Genomic DNA, 25,209 nt, shown 5'->3' with positions numbered 1-25,209 from the left:
GATTAATGCCTATCCTTAGGTTTATCCTTATGCCAAGCATAAAAGAGTAGTCACTTAAACCTGTCAAAGGGCCTTTAAAATTGTAACCCCACTTACATTCTTAAGCATACTTAGACCTGTAGCAGATACTTATGTCCATTCTAACATGTTACATTTTTTGCATCTAAATCAGTTTTATTGCAGCCTTAGCAAATTGGTCTTAATCTAATAAAAATACTGCTGTTGGTTTACACATTTCTAAGACATGTCCATTAAAACTATTTGTAGCATGCTTCTTTAAATAAGTTTATCTTCATTTATACAAAATTATAAATAAATATTTTGAAGTGGGTGGCGCAGCGTGTACTGTCGCAGACACACAGCTCTAGGGCACAGTGAGGAGTTTGGTGTGTTCTCCCCCTGTCCGCATGGGTTTCCTCCAAGTGCTCCAGTTTCCTCCCACTGTCCAAAAACACATGATGGTAGGTGGATTGACAACTCAAAGTGTCCATAGGTGTGAGGGTGTCAACATGTGAAGGACTTGCGCCCCCTCCAGAGTGTGTTCCTGCCTTGTGCTAAGTGATCCCGGGTAGGCTCCGGACCAAGCATTTTTACGCCATAGTTCATACTTGTTGCTGGAGGTAGTTTCTGTGTGCACAGAAGAAGAAAAGGATGTGTCTATAAATATAGAAATAAACCATTTGCTTGGCCAATGCTTTGGTCATTTTACGGCAACTGATGAGTAGCATTAAAACTGGCTGTTGTCATTTCATTCAACCTAAATCAATAAATGTAAAGTCAAAAATGGCAATTAATTAATCAACTAATGTCAATTACAACTGTCCATTTTAATAATCAAGTAATCTATGGATCATTTTGTTGTTTGAATGATCATTTCTTAATTTTGGTCAAGTTTTTATTTAATAAACACTGCGAATGGGGGGACAATCTTTTGGTTTCCAGGATTCCAATTGACTCCGTTTGCTGGGGGACTTACAACACTTACCAAACCATTGTGGCTAAGTGGGAGCTGAGCCATGAAGCAAAGCTCTGTTTACTGGTCAATCTATGTCCCTACCCTCTCCTATGGTCATGAGCTTCGGTGCATACACTCCGTGATCGGGTAAGGAGCTAGGAACTGAATCACTGCTCCTTCAGATTGAGCATCTGAAAGGTTTGCCCTAGGACGCCTCCTGCTGGAACTGTACCAAGACCCGCCAACTGAAAAGAGGCCCAGGATAGACTCAGGACACACTGGCTCAGGAGGTATAATCCCCCTAGCGTGCCCCAAGTCCACCTACTCCCAGTTAACTGCACATGGCTACAACCCCAAGCAGGGGTCGTACACAGGACATCCTTCTCCGATGCTCGATCCACCTCAAGCAGCCGGGTCCCCAAACTCCTCTGCAACATGGAAAAAAGTTCTCTCTGAGGCGAGAGCTGAAATCACTGCAGACCAGAGGCGGATGCTGGTCTTTCAAGGAGGGGAAGCTCAATTTCGGCCTACATCATAAAATGTGTTGGTTTATTTATACGTAAATTCTACCCTGCGTTCCTTTTCAAGAAAATGATCTGTGACCCTGTCGTACCAACAAGGCGTTTTTTCCAGGGACTTGACTAGTGTCCTCTCAATGGTCAGCAGAGCTAGGCTGCTTAAACGGCTTTGGCCCATGTGAAGTGTGTCCGCCTGTGAGTGCTTTGTGACGGTGGAGGGGCTCAGCAGCACCCGCTGGACAGAAACTGCGATTGAATTCAGAAAGAGTGATGGACGTCTGTCTCCAAACACAAGCAGCTACAAAAAACCCCACCAGAAATAGAAGCTTGATTTGTCGCTAGTCGTTTTTAACAAAGAAAATACCGCTAAGAGGAGTAAAGAAAGTCTCTGGTTCAACTCAGAACAGAATGAAAATGTAATGCTCGCACGGATCTTTACACCAAAGGATCACTGATTCGCTCATTTCGCTGTCAATCAAAAAGGGATTCAGCCTCAGACAGATCATCCAATTATCATGCAGAAGCTGAGCGTCCGGGCCAGCCGAGGCCAGCCCACTGCCCCATAGACGCTGAGTGTCCGATGGGCAGGACAAAGCCCAGCATTTATCCAATGACTCATCTAGTTTCGCTGCCCTTCACTGCTTCGCTATTGAACTCTGTGGACGCTGTTTAAATCACTGTGAGGCTGCGGGAATGATTGAGAGGAAAGCAGTGCCTTTACCAGTGATAAGAAGCTGATTCTGAACAAAAGTTGAGAGCCTTGTAGTGCATATTTATTCAATGGCATGTACACACAACAGTATATATTTGATCACTTATTTTTTTACATTTTAGGGGAAGCTGAGCTTCCCTTGCAGTCTTAGAGCAATCGCCACTGCTGCAGACCCACACTACACGTGCGCCTACCAGGTCTATCTGGAAGAAGATTTCCCTGTCACCTGATTCAGCTCCCCAAAAGATTATGATCGGAACTTTGTGTTTGTTATGGATAAAACATGCATTGGGCATTGTATCCTGGGCAGCATTCCACCCACATTCTCCAAGAAGGGCAAATACTCTGAACTGTTGTTTGGTGCATATAATGCACACGGCAGTGTTCCTCTCTGCGTGACTGTGAGTTGTCGCCTACCGTTAGTGTTGGGGTTAGTATTTGGGTAAGTAGTGGTGTCGGAACATGTCACGCAATTACCACCTGCAGATATCGAGTTGGTTTAAGACTCAAAAATCGCATGTTCGACAGCTGCTTTTTCAGAACTGGGGTCCTAAAACCTGGGTGATGTGTAGCAGTATAGCACTGCAAATGAATGCTTCCCCAGTAATCTATGGTTAAGCATTTGCTCACATCAAATGATGTGCGCCTTACATGGCTGCCTCACTAGGGAGGGGGGCAGCAAACCATGGAGTGGAACACTGTCTAACATATGCTGCTAATTATGTTGAAGGACTGACATTTTGACCCTGTCTTGGTTATAAGAGCCACTGTGTAATGGACTACAGGAGGGGGGAGTGTCCACATGTTCCTGATTCCTTCTTGGGGATCCATGGGAGGAGGAACCTGGAGAGAAAGCACAACAACTAATGGTGATTTATTGTAAGTGATTGTGAAACTAGCTTACTAATACATCCTTTTTATTATTTATGTTTTTTGTACAAACCGGATTCCAAAAAAGTTGGGACACCAAACAAATTATGAAAACTGAATGTAATGATGTGGAGGTGCCAACATCTAATATTTTATTCAGAATAGAACACAAATCACAGATCAAAAGTTTAAACTGAGAGAATGTATCATTTTAAGGGAAAAATACGTTGTTTCAAAATTTCATGGCGTCAACAAATCCTAAAAAAGTTGAGACAAGGCCATTTTTTACAACTGTGTGGCATCCCCCCTTCTTACAACACTCAGATGTCTGGGGACAGAGGAGACCAGTTTCTCAAGTTTAGAAATAGGAATGCTCTCCCATTCATGTCTAATACAGGCCTCTAACTGTTCAATCGCCTTGGGCCTTCTTTGTTGCACCTTCCTCTTTATGATGCGCCAAATGTTCTCTATAGGTGAAAGGTCTGGACTGCAGGCTGGCCATTTCAGTACCCGGATCCTTCTCCTACGTAGCCATGATGTTGTGATTGCTGCAGAATGTGGTCTGGCATTATCATGTTGAAAACTGCAGGGTCTTCCCTGAAAGAGATGACGTCTAGATGGGAGCATATGTTGTTCTAGAACCTGAACATAGTTCTCTGCATTAATGGTGCCTTTCCAGACATGCAAGCTGCCCATGCCACAAGCACTCATGCAACCCCATACCATCAGTGATGCAGGCTTCTGAACGAAGCATTGATAACAACTTGGGTTATCCTTGTCCTCTCTGGTCCGGATGACATGGCGTCCCAGTGTTCCATAAAGAACTTCAAAACATTACTCATCTGACCACAGAACAGTCTTCCATTTTGCCACACTCCATTTTAAAAGACCCCTGGCCCAGTGCAAACGTCTGAGCTTGTGGAAGAAATGGCTTCCTCTTTGCACTGTAGAATTTCAGCTGGCAACGGTGTGTTCACTGACAATGCATTCTGGAAGTATTCCTGAGCCCATTCTGTTATTTCCTTGACAGTGGCATTCCTGTTTGAGGTGCATTGACGTTTAGGGGCCCGGAGATCACGAGCATTCCAGTAGAGTTTTACAGCCTTGACCCTTACGCACATCAATTGTTCCAGATTTTCTGAATCTTTTGATTCAGACACCATCTTGGCTTCAGAGAGACAATGACACTCTGAGAAGCTCTTTTTATACCCAATCATGTTGTCAATTGACCTAATTAGTGTTAATTGGTCTTCCAGCTATTCGTTATATGCTCAATTTCCTTTTTCCAGCCACTTATTGCTACTTGTCCCAACTTTTTGGGGATTGGGGATTTGTTGACACTGAAATTTTGAATCAACATATTTTTCCTTTAAAATGTTACATTTACTCAGATTAAACTTTTGATCTGTCATCTATGTTTTATTATGAATAAAATATTGACATTTGCAATCTCCACATCATTGCATTGCGTTTGTATTCACAATTTGTTTAGTGTCCCAACTTTTTTGGAATCCGGTTTGTAGGAAATGACAATTGTCATTTATAATATTACACAACAGTCACCATAAAATGACAAAAGAGCAGGAGAATTTTTGAATTTTACATTACACAAAAATGCTTTAAATCTCATTTGTACACCCAGTATAAAACAAGGATAATTTTTTAAACCTTTAACTCATTATGCCAAATACCTATGCTGTACAGTTTAAGCATTGCATACGTCAGACGATTATTACATACTGATAACTAAAGAGGACCAACACATTTTTCAGTGGTGCTTTTTTGACTTCATCAGAACTATTGTAACCCTAACTGCAGTTGTCTACACAGACGTTCACAGATGTCTCCAGCATTCTGTCAGTAATACAAACCACTGATTCTAGTAAAACCATCTGGACTGATGACATGACGAATTGATCACGGTCACACTGAAATATTTTGGGTGTAAGCAAGCGCTGTACAAATTCTGTATATTTCTCTGTCATTAAATCACACTTCCGTCAGGTAGGGCTCCAGAAACTGCCTCAAGTGAAGGAGTTCAAGTGTCTAGATCTCATTTACGACCAATGGGAAAAGGGACTGTGAGACAGACCATGGGTTAGGTGCAGCGTTTGCACTAATGTGGTCGCTATAATGATCAGTTGTGTTAAAGAGGGAGCTGAGCCATAAAGCAAAGCTCGTAAATTACCAGTCGACGTACGTCCCCACAATCAACTATGGGATCACATTGAAAGAAGTCTTGAAAGAAGGTTTTAAACTTCTGCCACATACTCATATTTGAGCAGGAGAAACTTGGCTAGCATACAGTAAGCATTAGTGTTATCTATGCAGAAATGGTAGAAAAGCGTTATTTAAAAAAAAAACAAAAAAAAAAAAACATTTTTATGAAAATCGGACCTGCACATCAAGTGTTGGACCACAATTCAAATGTTGGATCGGATGCAGACGGATGTGTCATAGTGAGTGTCACCTGCGGTAGCTGGCACAGATGTGAGCCGAGCATTTGGGTGGGAATAAGGCCTAGATTCAAACAGATGCCTGGCTGATGAGGCTCAGGCTTGGCCTGGTGTATTTCAAAAGGTGTTACAGCCTGAGTGTTTTTAGCTTGCTAGGAATGACCTGTCTTAAAATATTTCATTGGATTAATGTTTATTCAGTTGTTAAATTATACAAACATCACTTCCAAATGTTTGAAGATTACCGTCATCCAGTGTCTCTTCAGAAGTCAAGGTAATAATTGGGAATTTGCCTCCCTTCTCTGCAGAAACATCTTCTATTCTTCTGGGAAGTCTTTACACTATATTGTATTTAATTGCATTCTGCCCCAAGAGCCAGAACATCATGTCAGGTGCTGATGTTAGAGGAGTTCTTCCATTCCAACTCATTCAGCTCGCACTGTAACATTAGACTGCTATATTCATGTTTTTATAGTCCTATGTTCTTAAATAAATGTAAGAAATATATTGTTTTGTGATGTGGATATTTGTTATTAAAAACAAATGCTGTCTGGGCCGATGTGTCATATACGGGGTGCGGCACTCGACTTACATGTGAGCCGAGCATTCGGGCGGGAATTGGGCCGAGATTCAAACCAATGCCTGGCCGATGAGACAAAGAAGACTAGGCGAAGTGTAATTAGTAGTGATGGGAATTTCGGTTCTTTTTGGGGAGCCGGCTCTTTTGGCTCCTAAATGGCTCTTTGTTTTATCGCTTATTTACACTGGTACAGAACAATATAACCTACATTTTACATGACTATATGGACAAAATATTATTGTTCAATATTAAAAATAATAAATAGTGTTGAAATGGCCAATTGTTTTTATGGCTGTCTTGTAATAACTCACTAATTGCACTCACACATTCAATTGTATAAATAACTGGATTTTTATTTAAACACCTTAATAAAAAAAATCATTTGTAAACTCTGTGTGAAGATTTTGGGTGTATCAATAACTGGCAGAGGTACAGTCACTGCAGAGTAAGTTTATCTTTTTGTTTTATTGGGTGAGATTACCAAAACAAAGAGAAAAAAAGGGCTAAAAAACATCAAAAGAAAACACAAATTTCTTGAGCTATCTTGGGTGCAGCCTCTCCTCAAGCTGGCCCACTCCAACTCCCCTTTCCTCCTCACACCCCATGCTTAAATACCTTCCCCTCATTAACCCTACCTGGGATATACCATCCATGAAGGTATGGTAAGCCAGGAACATGCAGTTCCTAAAGAAACAAAAATCACTTTTTATCACTTTAAAATAACACCAAGCACCCAAATACAACACATTATTCATATTATTGAACTGAGAAATTAAAACATGCACAATGTAAATACCACCGTCATGTTAGTGATAAATTACATCCCTCCTTCTAAAACAGACATCTTCCACCCCAGAACCTCCAATAAAGGGCCATTAAGAGCAGCGCGCGTGTTCCAACCCGGTCCCTAATAATGGATGTGGAAGTGGGAAACGCCCGCATCAGTGTGTGTGCAAGTTTTAACAGCAGTATTTTAAAACATGACCATCGTTTAAATGGAGCGTGTGGTAGTGGGTACCTCACTAGCCACACGTCCATCTATCACCATACAGGAAACGGCATTATGAAAACAAATGGCCACGCGCTGAACGGATACCCGATGTTAATGAAAACGCCGATTCATATAACATGGCGAAAACTGAAGCGACCACGAGACCAACGCGCCCCGTGAGGAACAATGTGAGTTTTAGCAGGCACTTACCCAGATATTATTAAACAAAGTGATATTTATATATGCAATGCGTGTGTGTAAATAGTGTTTCATCTCTCACAAGCATATGTCCAGGCTCATGGGGCTGTGAGCCAGTGAGAGGGGTTTATTCACCCCTTTCACACTCTGAAATATAGCCAATGGAACCAAAAAGGTAGGTATTACAAAATAGCTTATTAAATTAAACAATCATCCATTTCTGGGAAATAAAATAAATAAATACTCTGCAAAGTGCACAACAGCAGCATTCAACTGTAGTGATTAAAACAATCACAACTGTCAACAAACATTTAACTGATTTAACATTTTCTTCAACTATTTTTTGGAAGGCAGACTGGCATTCAGGAAAACCAAGTGTCTCAGCTTGGAGTGTTGGAGGGTTGGAGCTTGCTTGTTGTTCTCTGATTGGTTGAATGACAAGCCTTAGAAAAAATGGCTCGGTCTTACACGGGAACGGTGTTGTGCCGAATTCAGCACCCCCGCCGCGAGATGCATCCCCGGCATATTTAGTCCTAAGGGAGGTTAATAGGCGTTTTATGACAAAACGGGCAAAATATCATGTTCATTTCCGTCAAAATAAAAATTAATCGCCTTTTCCCCAGTAGAAACACTCTAGATGTTGAGATGTCAAAAAGAAAATGTCGCTTGTAAATAATAAAATGATATAATCTACATGCAACACTGCTTTTTCTGAAGTCAGCTTCGACTTATTCTAAATCAAACGTGTACGTTCATTTTCTGACCACAATGAAACTCCTACATATCCTGTCGCAATTTTTATGGAATATTTAAACACTGGAAATAAATAGGAATATAGGACAAAAGCAGCGAATTGTAAATAAAATTACCACTTCATTACTGTACTTGCTAAAATGTTATATCCATGAAAATGTACACATGCTGCCACTGCCTGAACATAACTGCAATATTAATAGTTGAATTAGAAAGAAATGTACCCAATTTTAATTCTGGCTACATTTCTGTTTTTGCCATGAAACTTATACAGGTATTTTACATTGATCCTATAGGTGTACTGACAAAAACAAACCTTATTTGTGTGTTCAGAAAGAGAGTTACAGAGGGATGCTTTTTAAGGCAGTCCACCTGCCTGAAAACGCACCCCCTCTTTATTCTAGCTACAATACTGTTATAACCATGAAACTTATACAGGTATTTTATATTGCTCCTATAGGTGTACTGACAAAAACACAACAATGAATTCGGCACAACACCGGCTCTCATCGTTCACATACAAGAGCCGGCTCTTTGAACCGGTTCGTTCGCGACCGACACATCACTAGTAATTAGCCCGGAAAAGGCCCGAGTGCTTTTAGCTATCTGGGTATCGTCAGTTGAAAATAAACACACTTTGCAGGTTCTCCAGTTGTTTAAAACTGTAAAGGACAGTGAGGAAAGGCTAGCTCATTTTAAACACACAAAGTTACTCACTCTAAGATAAAGCTCTTCTTTGCTTTGATTAAGTCTCTTTTCTGTTTAAGCTATATGCGTGGTCAGGGCGTGCCCCGTCCACATCGGGTACCAACACCCTCTTTAAAAGTTCATACCACCCAAATGACTTTTCACCCCGCGAGACAGTTCAAACTTGACGAGAAATATATGGAGTCAAAAAGATTGAGCTTGTAAAGCAATACTCACAAATGTAACGGACTTTGTAACTGCGTTTGAGCAACTACATACACGTAAAACTAAAATCCACAAATGTATTGGAATGCACAAATTTTAAAAAAACAATTTAAATTCACAAATATGAAAAAAGATTTGCATTTGTAAATCAAATGTCGTTAATGTATGAATCAGTACCTTCTCAAATGGCTTAAAATGTGCAAGAGCAAAACCTTTTTAAGGTTCCAAATGTGAGTCATCTACGCGGTGCTACCGCCAGTCTCCATAGAAAAAAACAATAGGCAGCGGCGCGAAAAAACTATTAACTTCCCCACGCCCTTCTCACATGCGCTAACTCTGACTTCAATCTAGCCATTTAGTAGGGCTCAAGGAGGAGCTAAGGTCCGGGAGGAATGTTGAGGGTGGGCACATTCACACATACAGGTCCTCCGAGTAAACACCGGAACATTTCTGGACTACCGTGCATATGTGAAAGGGGTAGAAAATAGAGAAGAAATGAGAAAAAAGTGAGGGACCCATGTATGAGGCTCAGTATTGGCTTTAATGTTTTGGCTGATCAGTATACAAGTATATTAAAGCTCCACACCATGTCGGTGACGTACATTTCGGGCCACGTGTTTGGCAGGTTGGAGTGGTGCCCTCAGGTTAGCCTGGAGTCGCACGCATGCGCAGTGCGGCCTCGGTGGTGGTGACGCGGAATCGGCCTGTGGCGGTGGAGGACAGGGAAGTGTGTTGCTGTCGGAAACATGCTGGTTCTCTGTTTTTTCTTCTGTACATTACTCAGCTGTGGTTTTAATGGAGTGGACGCTGCTCCGGAGACGGGAATGTGGAGTATTGCTGTTGACAATGTGAGTAGTCTTCATGACTCCCAAAGACCGCTGCGCTACTGAGCTAACGACTAGCGTTTCAGCGGTTATTCAGCTGCTAACGACCCGGGACTGTCTCTTACACCGGTGACAGATCAGCACCGAGCTGTGAATTAACCAGAGTGTACCACGGAGACTGAGAGAAACGGGAGCGTTTGTTTGTCCAGGACATGGCTCTACTACCGTTTAGCTAGGTTAGCTAACGTTAACTAGATGATGTGGCGCTTCAGATCAGAGCTAATGTAACCGAAGTGTTGTCTTCTTATTCTAGGCTCCCATCCACCTTAAATGCAATCCTTGTGGAGCGGTACCTTCAAAGAAAGATTTCAAAGTGAAACGTTAGCTAGTGATTTTTGTTGCTTTCTGATGCTTCTCATTGCAGCTCGTGTGGTTTCGTTATATACGACTAAAAACATTTTTTTGAAGTCACATTCTAGTTTTCCATAACCAGTTACAGCCTTGAAAGTGTGGAGTTCCAAATTCCCAAACCAGCACATTTAAACAGCTAGGGGTTCCTTAGTCATAAAACTGAACATTCGGGTGGGTTTTATGACCTCAATTAAGCCAGAGAAGTATAGAACTGAACAGTGACTGACCACAGCTGTCCTGGCTCAAGAAGAAAGAAATCTCATTATTTTTATCCATGCACATTTGGAAAAATCATTATATGGAGAGTTTTAAGCCCTCAACCAAACGAGTCAGCTAACAGGTAAATCATGATTTTTATTCAAATGAAATTTGATCCAAAACATTTTGATAATGAACAAAAAGTCAAATTTACAAAACTGTGCACTTAAAAGAACACTCCATAATATTTTTACCTTAAAATTACAGCTTCAAAATTATTGTGTTGCTTGAATGACCTGTAATAGAGAGAATACAGCCTTTGTCATTGCTATTTTAGGCTTGGCACTGCAGAAATTGCACCATGTATCTTTCTCAATTGATTTCAATATAGTGCTGTAAAAAAGAAAAACATCTAGGAGGAGCCCCAGGAGCCAGAAACACAAATCTTGCCTAGTGTTTTTTGACATGTTTAATGTCAGATGAATTACCTATCCCTCAAAACCTTGTAAATGGTTTGAAACAATCACTCACCCCATTTCTCAAAACAAGTTTTTCATATTTATCTCTTTTCTTTTTGTGTATGTAGGTTTTTTTTTAAGAATTTAAAGTGTGTGCATGTGTTTGAGGTAAATTTATAATATTTGGGTGGAATAGGCCATTTAAAAATAACTAGACAGAAAGTAGTATTGTGCATCCATTTTGCTGCAAGGTAGTTCCTTGGAACACAAAGGGACCTAGAGGGCAATAAAAAAGTTGCTGAAACTGAGGTCTTTGAACTGTGATCAGCCTATTGTACTGCAGGTGTATAAATAACTTTATATTCTTGTATCTTCACATGCTAAAAAATGCAAAGGTGTGGGAAATAACTCCTAAATCTGTCATTTTTAAATGAGGATATCTTTTTTTGGAATTTCTGAAATTGCTTAATGGCTGAACCAGAGCACAGAGAGGGGAACACAAATGAGTGATATATACAAGGATCATCGGTTATCAAATAACATAAAAACTATTTTCCTTGTGCACAATGCATCCACACAGACATAATCATAAACCAACTACATCACAACAACAATGATATCAATGTACAGTACAACCGTGTTTCTTACTGGGGTGACTGTAGGCATGCTGGGAGCTGCTTTGTATGACCATGCTCAGTTTACTCCCCAACTACGTGTAGGCTATGGCAAATGCCAGATTTATGTATGCAACTAGTTATAGTTCATGTTTTTGATGTTTGGGAGATATTTTCTACTTTGTACAGCAGGAAATGGGAATGCATACCCATATCCATAGCATGTCTTACATATTTAAATGTTAACTTAAAAACTGGTATTATGTTACTGTGTGAAAACATTACCAATAAATAACCTTTCAAGCCAGGTATTGGATGTTGTATGCAGCCAACTAGTTGTTTCAGCCATCTAAATTGGTGTTTTTTTATTGCATGTTTATATTTAAGATGGGATTATCAAATATTTAAACACCAAGTTTTCCACTTGGTTAAATCAAAGGATATCTGGTAGCTTATTTGGAAAGGTAATACTTCATCTCAGTTGCACAACTCTAAACTGCTGAGCACAACTGAACCATTCATATTGGCCAAGACTAAATATATAGTGTCCCAAGATCAGGAGACTTGTCTTGTTAAAATGTCATAAATATTACCAGATTACCAATATTACCATTACAAGACTTTTTATAATGTTTTTTTTCTTCCAGACTTCAAGACCATTGCTACTGAGAAAATCCATGTATAAGAAAACTGATATCAAACTGAAAGGTAATAATTTTACAACAGGTTCTGTAGAAATTATAGCAGCCAAGATGCATGCAGTCTTTTTATGGGTTGCGCCCTGTAAACATATTGATTTGCTTGAATATTAAATATGGTCCAATTGAGAGTAGCATTTTTTTTTCCCATTTTCCAGTTGCGTTATTTAACTGTCCACAAGAAGTTGTGTTTACCATTAGATGGTTTTTGAAGTACTCTCCTTGTCACAATTATTTCAATAACATAGAGGTGAGTTGTCTATTCTTATTTAACACCAGTCCACAGATGTTTTATATATGTATATATGCATGAGATGTAACGTAAAATTTTCTCTCAGGAAATGTATGACAAGACACCACTGAGTCGAGGAAAGGGATTAGACCCTTTCCCTGATCGACCAGGAGAATACATTGAACACATGTACAAGGCATTAACCTGCAACAATGGAATTCAGTTCTTTCCCATGCTGAATGTGTGTAAATTTTTCATTATTTTTAATAATTAAAAGTCAATGCATTTAAATGTTTCATATTAAAAATGTATTTATTTATTTAACTTCACAAATAATCACTTTCAGAAATCAAACGCAACATCAAGGACTGTAGAGCACCAAAAATTGGATGGAAATTTTGTAAGGCTTGCATTTAACACAGCTGACTTAATGCACTATATTGTTGAATGACAAACAAAGCATGGTTGTGTTAAATTGTCTAATGTCTTTTATTCATCTTATTAGAATGCAAATAATACATGGTTTACCATGGAATCTGGAGCTCAGGTAAAGCCAGTCGATATCCTTCACAAAAGATTGTGAAAACTGTATTGTTTTGTGTCCACGTTTGTTGTTGTTGCTTTTATTATTATTATTATTATTATTATTATTATTATTAACAACAGGATCATGTCATTGCTACAACATGGAGAGATGGACCATATCTACTTGTGGTATTGATCCAGCCTGATAAAAATGATCTCAACTGGAGTTTAACATGTAAGTAAAAACATCATTGTATGACGCTGTTTTTGCTACTATCCTAGTAATACAGCTGCTATAATAATAATTATATTTCTTATTATTTTATCTCACATTACAGTCAGCGTTATAATGAAGGGAACTCATGGATACATTTCAATCACAGAATGGCCTTTGATGATAGTAAGTACACCCTCCCTCTTTTTTCAGTACAACATGAGGCTGGTTATTATATATATATATATATACACCACCACCACCACCAATGTCAGTGTCACTGCAGTGCAGAGAATGTCCCATTTACCAAATCATACCTACTATGTGGGGGTCCTGACCACTGAAGGACAGGGTGAAATGGGGATAAGAATGTATGCAGAACAACAGGTGAACTACAGTCTGTAATTTTAGAACTTCAAAGAACTACTTTATGTTCAGTGGAGCTGATAAAAAGAACTAATGTGTAGATACAAGGTAGTAGTTTGTAAACAAGTATTAAATAATTTGACAATAACTAGCAAGAAGAATTTTTTCCCTCTAACACTTATTCTGAGGCATATATTTAATTTTTAAAAAATTTTATATTCTTATTAAAGACTGGAGTGTGGTTGAAAATATCAGAAAGCTTCACTGATAAATGCACAGTGAGAGAAAATCAGGAAGATGGCAAAAACTTGCTCATGGTGCATGAATTATTTCTAAATGTGTTTTGTGAATTTTTGTACCCCCAAAGTTCTACATGGTCATGTGCATCATCTACATCCTTTATGCTCTGCTGTGGTTCATGTGGGCCTCTTGCTACTGGAAAGACTTGCTGCGCATACAGTTCTGGATAGCTGGAGTGATCTTCCTCGGCATGGTAGAAATGGCTGTTTTCTGTGCTGAATTTGAGAACACTAATGCCAAGGGCTCAGCATGTAAGTAAACACACGCTTGAGTCTGTCTTTCTGCTTCATACTGGTGGGTAAGAGAGTAGTTCAGTATCATATAATGCAATAAAACAACAATTGTACCACTATTCCAAAAAAAAACTTAGACAGAAAAATGCTTGTCCTAGATCAGCCTGTTACATTACTTTTTCAAATAATGTCCCAACTTGCTGTATAGTATCCCAAAAAATGTAATGATGAAAACAACAATACCTTGATTATTGTGATATTCTGACTTGTTTACATAACGAGTCATTGCAGTTATACGTAATATGGTGTACATTCATTATGTGAGTCATTTAGGCACAGACAAGTATGGTGGAAATTTGCTCTGTGTTCAAAAATATGCTTCAAAAGATGAGTTACTACAGTCATGTGGAGGTGGTTTGAATATAAAATATTCAATAATAGAATAAATATTCTAAAGATTTTTATACAAAATCAGAATCTTGGTAAGTTAAAGTTGTTTACAAAATAAGTAAATGTTAACAAATAAATTTGTTGTTTCTTCTGAATTTTTGAAATTGTTAGATGCACTAACATAAAATTAAATATAATTTAAATAAGAAATTCAATATTATTAAATTAATATAACATTTATTTTGTTGCAATACTGTAATAAAATTAGATTTCAATGTTAGTTCATATTGCCAAGAATATAGTTATTGCCAAAAAAATGCTGAAATATTATAAGATTTTTTAGGGCCATATTGCCCACCCCTAGTCACAACAGTAATACAATAATTCATCAAAACATGCCAGAATGCAGCAAAATGTGCATGATTTTAACAACTCGCTGTCCGTTCCATGCTAAATGAACTTCTAAAAATCTCGTTCTCTCAAAAACACCCTGTGCACAAACTGTCTCCACCCTAATTATGCAGCACACATCACCCATCATTTAGTAGAGGTCTGCATTCCCACTGTGTGGCCCCTTCACAATATCTTGCTGCACAAAACTAAATTTCAATTTAGGGGGACCAAAGTGCAGAAGTGGGACAAAATATACATGTAGTAAAATCCTGAAGATTAGTAAACAGTCTTGCAATACTTGTCATGCATAATTTACCTAAAGAAAACACCAAAATACAGTGAAACCTTGACTTAAGAGTGAATCAGCTTATGAATTTTCCAAGATTACAAGCCATAGCTCAGTCGTTTTTTTTTTAAGATGCAAGCCAAGATATGTGTTACAAGCGCACAAGCTTACAACACCCTCCACTAGGTAGCCCAGCGAGTGTTCAGTTCACTTGGTTATCTTGCCATGCAAGGATCTGTCATATCACCTTTTTTAGCATTGTAGCATTAAGTGTGTAGCGAGTAAGTTAATCTAAGCAATAGAGCATGAAAAGAAAAACTCAGCATATCTCCTCCAACTCCGCCAGCATCTTCATCTGATCTTCGAGGTAAACACACTTAATAGAACCAGTTTATTTATTTACATTCTCTTTTATTGTAGTATTATATTTTTATACATTATTTGTTATAAGTACATTTTTATTATTTAAAAATAAGTGACTAAAAAGTTTAGTTTTTTGGGGGGGTGGGAGGGGAGTGTTGGAACAATTAATTTTAATGAAGACATTTAGTTTGATATACAAGCAAACTGAGTTACGAGCTCGGTCACAGATCTAATTAAACTTGTAAGTCAAGGTATTATTGTAATCAATAACAGTGTGATATTCAATGTAAGGTTCTCTGCTACAATATGTGTTAAGATTTTGCAACCACCGCAGCAGGCTCACAGTTTCTGCCAAACTGCCCTCTAGTTATAGTTTTTAGTTGTAGATTTTAATGAAAAATGTTGGCATATGGAATATTCAAAACTTGACTCTGTGAGGTGTCTTAATACATGCCAGTTTACTATCTCATTCTTTCTACAGCTCAAAGCTTGCTTGTTTTTGCTGAGCTCATCTCTGCTCTGAAGAGGACTCTTGCTAGACTCTTGGTCATTATTGTGAGTCTAGGCTATGGTATAGTCAAGTGAGTATGTGGAAGTGCCTAATTGAAGTATAGTGATAAATTCATTTGCAAAGTATAGTTATTTTACCATGTGTTTTTACTATTTTTAGGCCTCGTTTGGGAACAGTCATGCACAGAGTTGTGGGTCTAGGGGTGCTGTATTTTGTCTTTGCTGCCATTGAAGGTGTTCTGAGGATAACTGGGGTAAATTACACTTGATTCCCTTGGAACCTATCTGGATTGTGCAATAGTAGTACAAACGTCTGTAGGTGCTCTTTGAAGTAATATGACAATCTTAGTATATTTCAAGTGATATGAACATATTAGGACAAACAATGTGTTAAAACATGAAATTTTCAAAAAGAGAATGCAATTCCCCTTGTATGTATGACACTTGATTGAACAAATGTTTGTGTTGTTGTGAAAGGGTCGGGACAATGGACCAGCTCTCATCACTGCCATTGTACTGGCTGTATTTGACTCCGGTGCCATTTGGTTTATATCCTTCTATTTGCCTTGTCCTTAAACATTGGTATTGTTTAATATATATGATACCACGAGCACATTCATTCAAAATAACTTTTCTGGGTGGAGGGAAAACCTGAGAAAAAGTATGTGAGAGAGTTCTTACAAGTAATTGAAAATGTATATGAGCCAGTTCTTCCAAGTAATTGAAACGTGTTAATTTTTTATGGTCATACTGGTTCTAATAATTCTAAATATGGATTAAAGTGTGTGTTGAAACTTACACCTGCTCCTGAAAACGCGTAAAGTGCATGTAAGGTCCAAAAGATGCTGAACGACCTGACTGAAGTAAATAAGTTAATAAATAAAAAAAAATGCAGGAGTTAGATAAATTATATTGTTACTCGTGTAGTCAAACAGTTACTTAATGTGGCTCATTGCAATTTAAAAGAATTTTGGGTCTATAACCTGTGTTTATAGCTGATGTTTGCGCTGCTGCTGGATTTAACATAGAGCTTGGTTCCTCAGTCCAAGCACTTCCTTATTAGGTGGTCTTTTGAAATTCATGGGCAGGGATTATGATAATGGAATGTTAACTGCAAAGAAACGTGCATGCCCACCCAATTTGCTAATGTTTGGTATTCATTGTATTCATTCATTAACATACACACGTTCTGCTAAAATAAATCTGGTGTTTACGCAGCGTTCATGAATCTGGCAGAAAGTTTTTGGGAATGTTCATTTCCTCATAAATTGCACGGTTTGCTCAAGTTTTTTTTCATGAAGGTTTCATAAATGAGGCCCAATGTTTGGTTGAACTGGTGTTCTACAAAGGAACAGTAATGTCATATGTGATATTATCAGTTTTTTTTGACTCTGGTGAAAAGTTTTCCCCATACTTGTCTCCCTGTTTGCCCCATTCACTGATGCCTGTTTTTTTCCTCTTATTCTCCACTTTTTCCTTTTCCTCCTCTGCATTTTTCTCAGGCCAAAGACTCTGACCTAGCTTTGCTGGCCAACATTCCCCTGGCACTGCTTGACTCCTCTTTATGTTGGTGGATATCCTTTTGGGGTGACTTCTCCAATATCTGTGTAGCGGCCTCCTCTGTCTTCGCCTTCCTCCATCACTATCTCTGCATGCTGATTGCAGTGTTTAACAGCTGTAGGTTTTTTGTTTGTTTTTTTTGTATTTTATTTTTAGAAATCTTCACCCAATAATGTAACATGGTCTCAGCGAAAGAATGTTAAAGGGGTTCATTGTCCATGCAGAGTATTAGAAGCCACTCTCTTGCTTTCACTCATGGTTAGCAGTGTTTATGATTGACATGCATCTTGAGTACATTTCTGTTATGTATTACTAATACCTGTCTTTAATATTTTGCACCATTCTCTTTATTGTAGTTCTTATATCAGAAGTTAGTTGTGAAATTTTGCTTCAAGTTAGTCTGTTATTTCCTTGACTACTTCATCAAATTTTTGTTAGCTTAGCACAAACAATAAAGACACTGAAACTTAGGAGAAATCCAGTGAAATTGTCATTGTACAGACACTTCACAAATACCCTCATCTTCGCTGTAATTGGTGAGTACAAAACAAGAACATGTATATAAAAATTAACTGTTGATGTACAGTACATGTGTACAATGAGAATTATTGCATTTACTCTTCAGTATGGATTCACTTTATTGTTGTTGGTTTTCAGCTTCTATTATTTTCATGGTTTGGACAACAAAAAAATTCAGACTCTCGGACTGTCAGGCTGTGAGTATCTGGTACAACATTTTCATATTTTATTAAATAACGTGAATGTGAAAACACCATTGTGTATTTAAAAAAAAAATAACATCCATGTTATTTTTCTACTGATATGAGCAGGACTGGATGGAGCTCTGGGTCGATGATGCCTTCTGGAGGTTTCTTTTCTCAGTCATACTCCTTGTCATCATGTTCCTTTGGAGACCATCTGCAAACAACCAAAGGCAATTCCTGACACATCTGACATTGACCTTCATTTTAGTGTGGGGAACACTTTTAAAGTGCTTAAATATCCAGACTTGGAAGATGGGCATTGATCTCAGTGTTAGTCTCATCGGGGGATTGCTGATTCAGTCTCCAGTCAAACTCAACATTTTGAAACCAAGGGGTCCTAGAAAGAACAACAGACCTCACTCTTTCTGAGGTGTCTAAAATGGTCCTTTCTCACCCCTCTTCACTCAGCAAGATGCTAGCCAATATGGGCATCTGTTAGCTGGCTTAACAGATCTGGGGTGCATTTTCCTATTCTAACCAACATCTGAAGTCTGACTGTTTCCCAAAACTGTCGTACTCTGTTAGTACCAAAGTAGTTTGAACCATGTTGGTTTAAACTAGGGGTGTGCGATATGACGATATCAGATCGTTGGATCACGCTAATGCACGTTTAGTCCGCTGCAGTTTTTATAAGTTGTTTACATACAGCGTACACATTATACATCAGTCGAGCAGAATCTTGGGACACTGATAATGTCAGTATAAAAACTCAGTACTCTAAAATGTATGACTACTTAATTAAAACCAAAAGAATCTGTTATTCCATCCTGAAGAGGCCACAAGCGATTCACACACACACACAAAGCATACCAGCGCTTACATAGGTTGTCCCCTTCAAAACAAGACCAAATTTGAGTCTTTCCGTCAATCCACTCATTAGTAATCCTCATGTTTGTATAAAGAGTACTTGCAAATAGAAAAAAAACAACAGTTCAAAAAAAAAAGTACAACAAATAAAAATCAATTTAAATATGTTCCCTGTGGGTCTCCTTGGAGGCAGGAAAGTAACCATTCTTTGGTGCCTAACAGACGTGCACTGCAAGAGATGATATAGACTTATATAGGTTTATATGGCAACAGCAATCAAAATAAACAACAATTAGGAAAATAAATAATTTTTGAAGCTTAGATCCCTTTCATTGTTTGCCCTTTTCCTACTGAGGCCATTTAAACACAGGAGGGGGAGTGAGGGAGGCAGCCTCACTCTACAGCCAATCAGGCAAAGCTCCCTCCTTCCAACAAGTCTGGCCTTAAAGGGAAAGAGTACTGGGTTAGAAACAAGACTAAATATCGATAAATCTAGGTGAGTCAAAACATTTTTTTCTCTTTGGTGAGGGTAAAAATCCATTTGGAGAGGTGCATGAGATTAGTTTTTCAAGGAAGGTAAAATGTTGCCATTAAGCTTAGATTTTTTTTTCTTACTGCAGTAAAGTTGATCATTTTTCTTATGAACAGGTTGGGGTCTTTGAAGATTCCAAAGGAAGATGTCAAAGAAGATTCCAAATTAAATTTAGAAAAGTTCCTAAAATATTTTGACCACTAATGATTAATTTCAGTATCTTAGAAAATTCTGAAGGCTTTTCAGTAATATTACTTCATAAAATTGCCTCTAGTTTATTCACTGCTTCAAAATTTGAGTATGTAATTTCAGGCGGAAAATGGAAAAAATAACAAATAATCATTTGTTTAAATTTACATTGCATATATTTGTAAAGTCAAAGTCTGAAATGTAAAATGTATTTGTAAATTGTTGAATCTGTCTTTGTGACTCAAGTCATTTGCAAGTTTTTCGTGAGGTGCATTTTGTTGATTTCCTCTAGCGGGTTTTTGGATTTTGAGACATTCCTTTCGCATTTCACCCGATCCAAATACAAATGCAGCCTGATCCACAAATGTGGCCAGCATGAAATATAACTGTGGTAAAATCCAGATTGTGATCCTGCAAAAAAAAAAATTCATGATAAAGTATTTTTGCCGTATGGCCCACCCCTAGTTTAAACCACAATAATCCAAATGTTTGGTCTGACTTTCACAGCAGGAAACTTTCAAAAACTCACACATTTGTAAGATTATGCAAAATTATGAGATTTGTGACCCTAAATCATCAGTGTAATCATATACCACCAGCAGCAAAAAGAATAAGGTTATTTGAATGAAAAATAAATGCAGATTTTAAAATAAAATAAATATTTGAAAAATATGTAAACATGACTGCTGATGAGCTTCAGCAGTGTTCCTCAGCGATGCAAAAACTTGTACAAACCGCCTTTCTGTATCGCACAGAAGTGGGTTCCAGACATGAGTGTGTTCCACTTATCTTTTTTTATAATGGCAACGGAAGCTCTGTGATGAAGAATTGATTCACTAAGTACTGTAAAGTATTCTATGTTGCCTCTTCTGATAGATATTTATAAGATGCACCAACTTGATAACATCTTTTTCATAGGCCTTACACACACACACACACACACACACATACATATTTAAAGTGCTAGTTATACCCAATTATACTTTTTTTCATGCTTTGTTTGAACATTTTTTTTTTTTTACCTCTGGCTGAGTCCTGTAGTAATTAAATCGTTTAGAACAGGATCTATATAGCACCTTGTAGAAAAGGCTAGTGTATGGCACTGTAAACAGTTCCTCTATTGTTACAAGATTGAAATCGTAATTATAATAGAATAACCATTTTTTGTGCCATAGGACCATCTATAACACATTCGCCATCAATCTGAAGAACCCTTTCATGATGCAAGGAAAGCTTTAATATTGCAAAAGGTCTTTCGAGTGCTTAGGGTTTTACATATTTTACCATTTCCCCCAAAGGCTGTGATCATCTATCCAGTAGGACTGCATTGCCAGCAGTTTGAAAATAATTTGTTGCTGGCTTGTGTGTTATTGGGAGTGTGTAGCAATTGGTGGCAAAAAAAGCTGAACTGTATAGAAATGACTAGGTTCAAACGTTTTATTTGATTTTGCCTATGGAATTCAAACTTTTTTGTGCTGTTTTTAGGTATGCATTTACACCATTGATTGATGACTCAGATGATGAAGAGATCGAAGAGTTCTTGGTGTCTGCAAATGTTTGTAAGTAATCATTTTTTAAACATGAACTGGACAAGTATGTGAAATAATTGTTTGGTGGCATTAAAAAAAAACATTTGTATAAAAGTTATTTTTCTTTTCAGCTGAAGGGATAAAACTGAGAGGAGCCAAGACAGAGACTAATGGGACAGCAAAGCCCCCTCTTGATCCAGTCAGTACCATAACCTGAATCTGAAATTTAAATCAGTTTTAATTTCAGTGTGCAGCCTGACTGATTTTTTTTTTTCCCCCCCAGGATGAAGACTTGAAGTGGGTTGAAGAGAACATTCCTGCCTCTTTAACTGATGTGTGAGTAAGAAAATAAAGTTTCTTCCTTTCAATACCCATATCCTTACACACTTTTGGTGTATTTTTGAAGTTGTACAACAGTGCTTTATCTTTCTAAACAAGGTGTAAATATTTAAAAATAAAAAGTTTTTTCTCAATAATAAAGTAGTAAATCTTCATCTCTTTTTCCCTATGCTTAAGGCTTTTTGTATCACGTTGCAGATCATAAGATAATTAAACACAAATTTCAGTGTCATTTAAAGTAGACACCCTTATGCCTCCATTTTGAATGTATTACCAAATGCAAGCACATGAGATCCCTAAATGTATCCACTGATTCATTTAGGCAAAATTTTGACCAGGAGTGTCAAAACGTGGTCCTGTTCCCACTGCAACCTGTAGATTCCTGTTCCCGGCTGAGTACAGTGGAACCCCTTGCCTTAATGTATGTGCAGATATACTTAGCTGATAAGGGGCTTCTGCCCACAGAGCTTCCACTAAATGGCTGTTCTATATGGGTCTAGAATCATTGATCTAGTTAAGTTGTTGTACCTGTCTTAACATATGCTTAAGCTGGATCTTTTTTTTCAGTGTTGTAAATCGTCACTATCCAATGAAAACATGTACCTCCCAAAACTGTAACTTTACAGGAGAAGAGAAAAATACCTTGTTAATTTCAGTGGAAGTCAGTGTAAAAGATTGTTTCAAGTAATTTTGGAGCATTTCTATCGATCCATTCATCATGTAAATTTCACACAATTTGAAGGACAGCTGCTGTGCTTAAATAATGTAGTCAACAGATTCTGTTTACTTTGGCATAGTGCATTTATATTATTATCAGGACTTTTCCATTGTCATGCCTGGTCAAAGAAAGCAAAACTGGCCTTGCTCTCTGAATGGCCAGGATGCCCCCCTTTCTGCCATCTTTCTGCTCAAGGTGCTAGCCAACTCTAGGCTCTGTCAGTTGTTCAGTTCTGAGTTGTGCTCTTCAGTGGCAGTTCAAGAAGAGGTTGGCATCACCTCTGAGCGTGTGCACACCATCTCACTCCCGAGGCTGGTGGCATTGCAGTAAGGTGATCATGGTAACTGGGGAGACTCCCGAGCAAATCTTGGGGATGAATCCACATAGATCTCCAAAATCATAGGCTATAGAACTGCTGATTAAGGCAAAATCACACTGCATTTGCATTTGATGTCCTTTAAACCTCAAGCAATAACAGTGTTCATTTCTTTTTAGTGCCCTTCCTGTTCTTCTTGATTCTGATGAGGTGTGTTAAAATCACATTTACAAGAGAGTTTACATACTCATAAACATTTCAATTACAACATATTACATTGGTTATTGGTTCTTTCAATTTAAGTCATTCTTTAACTTTTTTCAGGAAATAATGACTACAAAATATGAGATGTCTAAAATGGAGTGAAAGCACAATAGCTGTCCTACTGAGACACTGAAGCTGCTCCCACTTTTGGACTGTACCAGTGGAAAAAGTGGAAAAGGAAAAGAGGAAAAAAGTCAGATGGGTGTGGATTTTCCTGAACAGTCAGAGCTCACCCTGTGTCCTGACAAGCAGAGGAATCAAGCTGATGTCAGGAGCATCCTGCCTAACCTAACACTGGTCCTGTCTGTATTCTTGCCTTTTGTATGAAAGGCATTGCCACTTTTTTGTTTCTCCCCTCCTTTTCCACATTCATAATTCTTTGCAAAACTACTAAGAATGCCCCACATATTTACTACACTTTGCACTCTTTATTCTATGGGGTTTGGGTGTTGAAATATTTTATTTAGGAGACTTTTCTAATTCAGGAAGGATGTGAAGTTGAATGACCAAAGATTTTCTGTGTCTTGTAGTGTTTTGGGTTTTTCCCTACAACCCTGCAAATGTCTTCAGTGTATATAGTGTTATTTATCTGTTTCCTGAAGATAGATGGAAGATATCATGCTTCCATCTGAAAATGTGAGTAATAGGTTTTAGTGAGCTGACTTGATTCAATTTGTGTGTATGTATGGAGGGCAGTGGGATCAGGACATCCTGCTTTTTAATGTAAAATGTCTATTAAAAAATTAAATGTAGGGATATTTTTTGTTTGTTTGTTTTGTGTGCAGTACAAACTTTCACCCTGTCATGAACTAATGGAAATGAGCTGAATTCATGTAGCAGAAAGCACAATGATTATCAGAACATTAAGAGCAATATAATTTATCTTCTTTTCCGTTGCCTTGTCCACAACATCTTTTAAATATAAAAATGCTTTATATATCTTTTCTTTAAGCCTTAAAATCATTCATTTTGTTTCTCAGAATTATTCTGAATTGTAATTTCTGAGGATTCCGCCCGATCCCCCCCCCCCATCCTCTGTGGATTCTGCCCCCCCCCCATCCTCTGTGGATTCTGCCCCCCCCCCCCCCCCCCCATACCCCAATACATTTAACCTGTCCTTTTTTTATTTGTATTATTATTATTATGTTATTTAAATCCAGAGGCAGGAACAAGCCACCCTGATTTGTTCTTACCACTGAGAATGTTATACTTCTGCTGATTCTCTTTTTGCTTTGAAACATGGGGCAGAGTGGAAAAGCCTAGTCATCTGAAATGGTTCACCAGGCTTTTCACTCATTTGTGTTATGTGCATTTTCAACATGCATGATGTAAATAAAGATTCTTATTTTATTGACTGCTTTTGGCATTGTTGTGAGTGTTAAGAAAGAGTCTAGTATCGTGGCTTATTACAAAAGGGGACCCAGGTTGAAGATCAGTACACTACTGCCAGTATTTCACGTTACAGCATGAACCTCGAGTGTATTGTTGCGATTATATCACAGTTCGTTATCGCTGTATATTATTGCGCTTTAAGATAAAGAATACCGTGAAAATGTGTTTATCCATCTTGACGCAGATTTGTAAATAAAAAATAAACTGAAATAAAATAATAAATAAATGTAAAAAAAAAAACAGTAAAATGCTACATCTCTGCCGTTGTGTTTAACTCGAGTCAAGGCGCGTCTTTCTTTTTTTCTCCGCTGCTCCCTTCCTCCAGCTCAGCAGCACGACTCTAGAGCAATACTCCAAAATATTCACTTTTAACTTAAACAGAGAGAACTTGGCAGTGTTTAGTGCATGATATACAGTTGTGTTCAAAATAATAGCAGTCCAATATGACTAACCAGATAATCACTGTTTTTGGTATACATTATATTACCACATGACAAACAATGTAACGGTGCAGTAGATTCTTAGAAAACCAACAGACTCAGCATTCATGATATGCATGCTCTTGAGTCTGTGTATTTGCATAATTAATTGAAAGGGGTATGTTCAAAATAATAGGGTGGATTTCGATTAGTGAGGTCAATCATTCTGTGATGAAACAGGTGTGAATCAGGTGTCCCTTATGCTCTACATGCATTTCTCCTTGAAAGCCCTTGAAAGTTAAAAAAAAAAAAAGACATGTACCAAAGCGGATACAATTTGACAAAGAACACATCAACTGGCCTAAAGAGAAATGGAGTAACATATTGTGGACTGATGAAAGTAAAATTGTTCAGATCGTC

General features: G+C 38.0%; 1 protein-coding gene and 1 long non-coding RNA gene across 5 annotated transcripts; one reads left to right on the top strand and one right to left on the bottom strand.

Annotated features, from left to right (window-relative positions):
- Positions 1–75: 75 nt before the first annotated feature.
- LOC136705175 (uncharacterized) lies at positions 76–9,277 on the bottom strand. The gene is made up of 3 exons (XR_010804025.1): positions 9,123–9,277; positions 2,923–3,028; positions 76–627 (listed from the first exon to the last, which is right to left on the bottom strand). It is a non-coding gene; the product is annotated as an uncharacterized lncRNA (long non-coding RNA).
- tmem87b (transmembrane protein 87B) lies at positions 7,016–24,027 on the top strand. Of its 4 annotated transcripts, none has more exons than XM_066678468.1 (20): positions 7,016–7,270; positions 12,098–12,158; positions 12,307–12,398; positions 12,487–12,621; positions 12,727–12,780; positions 12,886–12,927; positions 13,047–13,140; positions 13,244–13,305; positions 13,853–14,036; positions 15,932–16,031; positions 16,121–16,214; positions 17,463–17,536; positions 17,950–18,056; positions 18,178–18,236; positions 18,351–18,454; positions 21,298–21,371; positions 21,473–21,540; positions 21,625–21,677; positions 22,894–22,924; positions 23,039–24,027. In XM_066678468.1, the coding sequence occupies exons 1-20, from the start codon at positions 7,220–7,222 to the stop codon at positions 23,078–23,080; spliced, it is 1,581 nt and encodes a 526-aa protein (XP_066534565.1). In that variant the 5' UTR covers positions 7,016–7,219; the 3' UTR covers positions 23,081–24,027. The 4 variants fall into 4 exon arrangements, with proteins under 4 accessions (XP_066534565.1, XP_066534564.1, XP_066534562.1 ...); XM_066678467.1 differs by lacking the exons at positions 7,016–7,270; positions 17,463–17,536 and adding exons at positions 9,498–9,793; positions 16,438–16,511; XM_066678465.1 differs by lacking the exon at positions 7,016–7,270 and adding an exon at positions 9,505–9,793.
- The last annotated feature ends 1,182 nt before the right edge of the window (positions 24,028–25,209 follow it).

Source organism: Hoplias malabaricus, chromosome 8, assembly GCF_029633855.1.
Source record: "Hoplias malabaricus isolate fHopMal1 chromosome 8, fHopMal1.hap1, whole genome shotgun sequence".
Classification (NCBI taxonomy): domain Eukaryota; kingdom Metazoa; phylum Chordata; class Actinopteri; order Characiformes; family Erythrinidae; genus Hoplias; species Hoplias malabaricus.
Note: the sequence above shows the minus strand (reverse complement) of the source record. Positions and strands in the feature narration are given on the sequence as shown.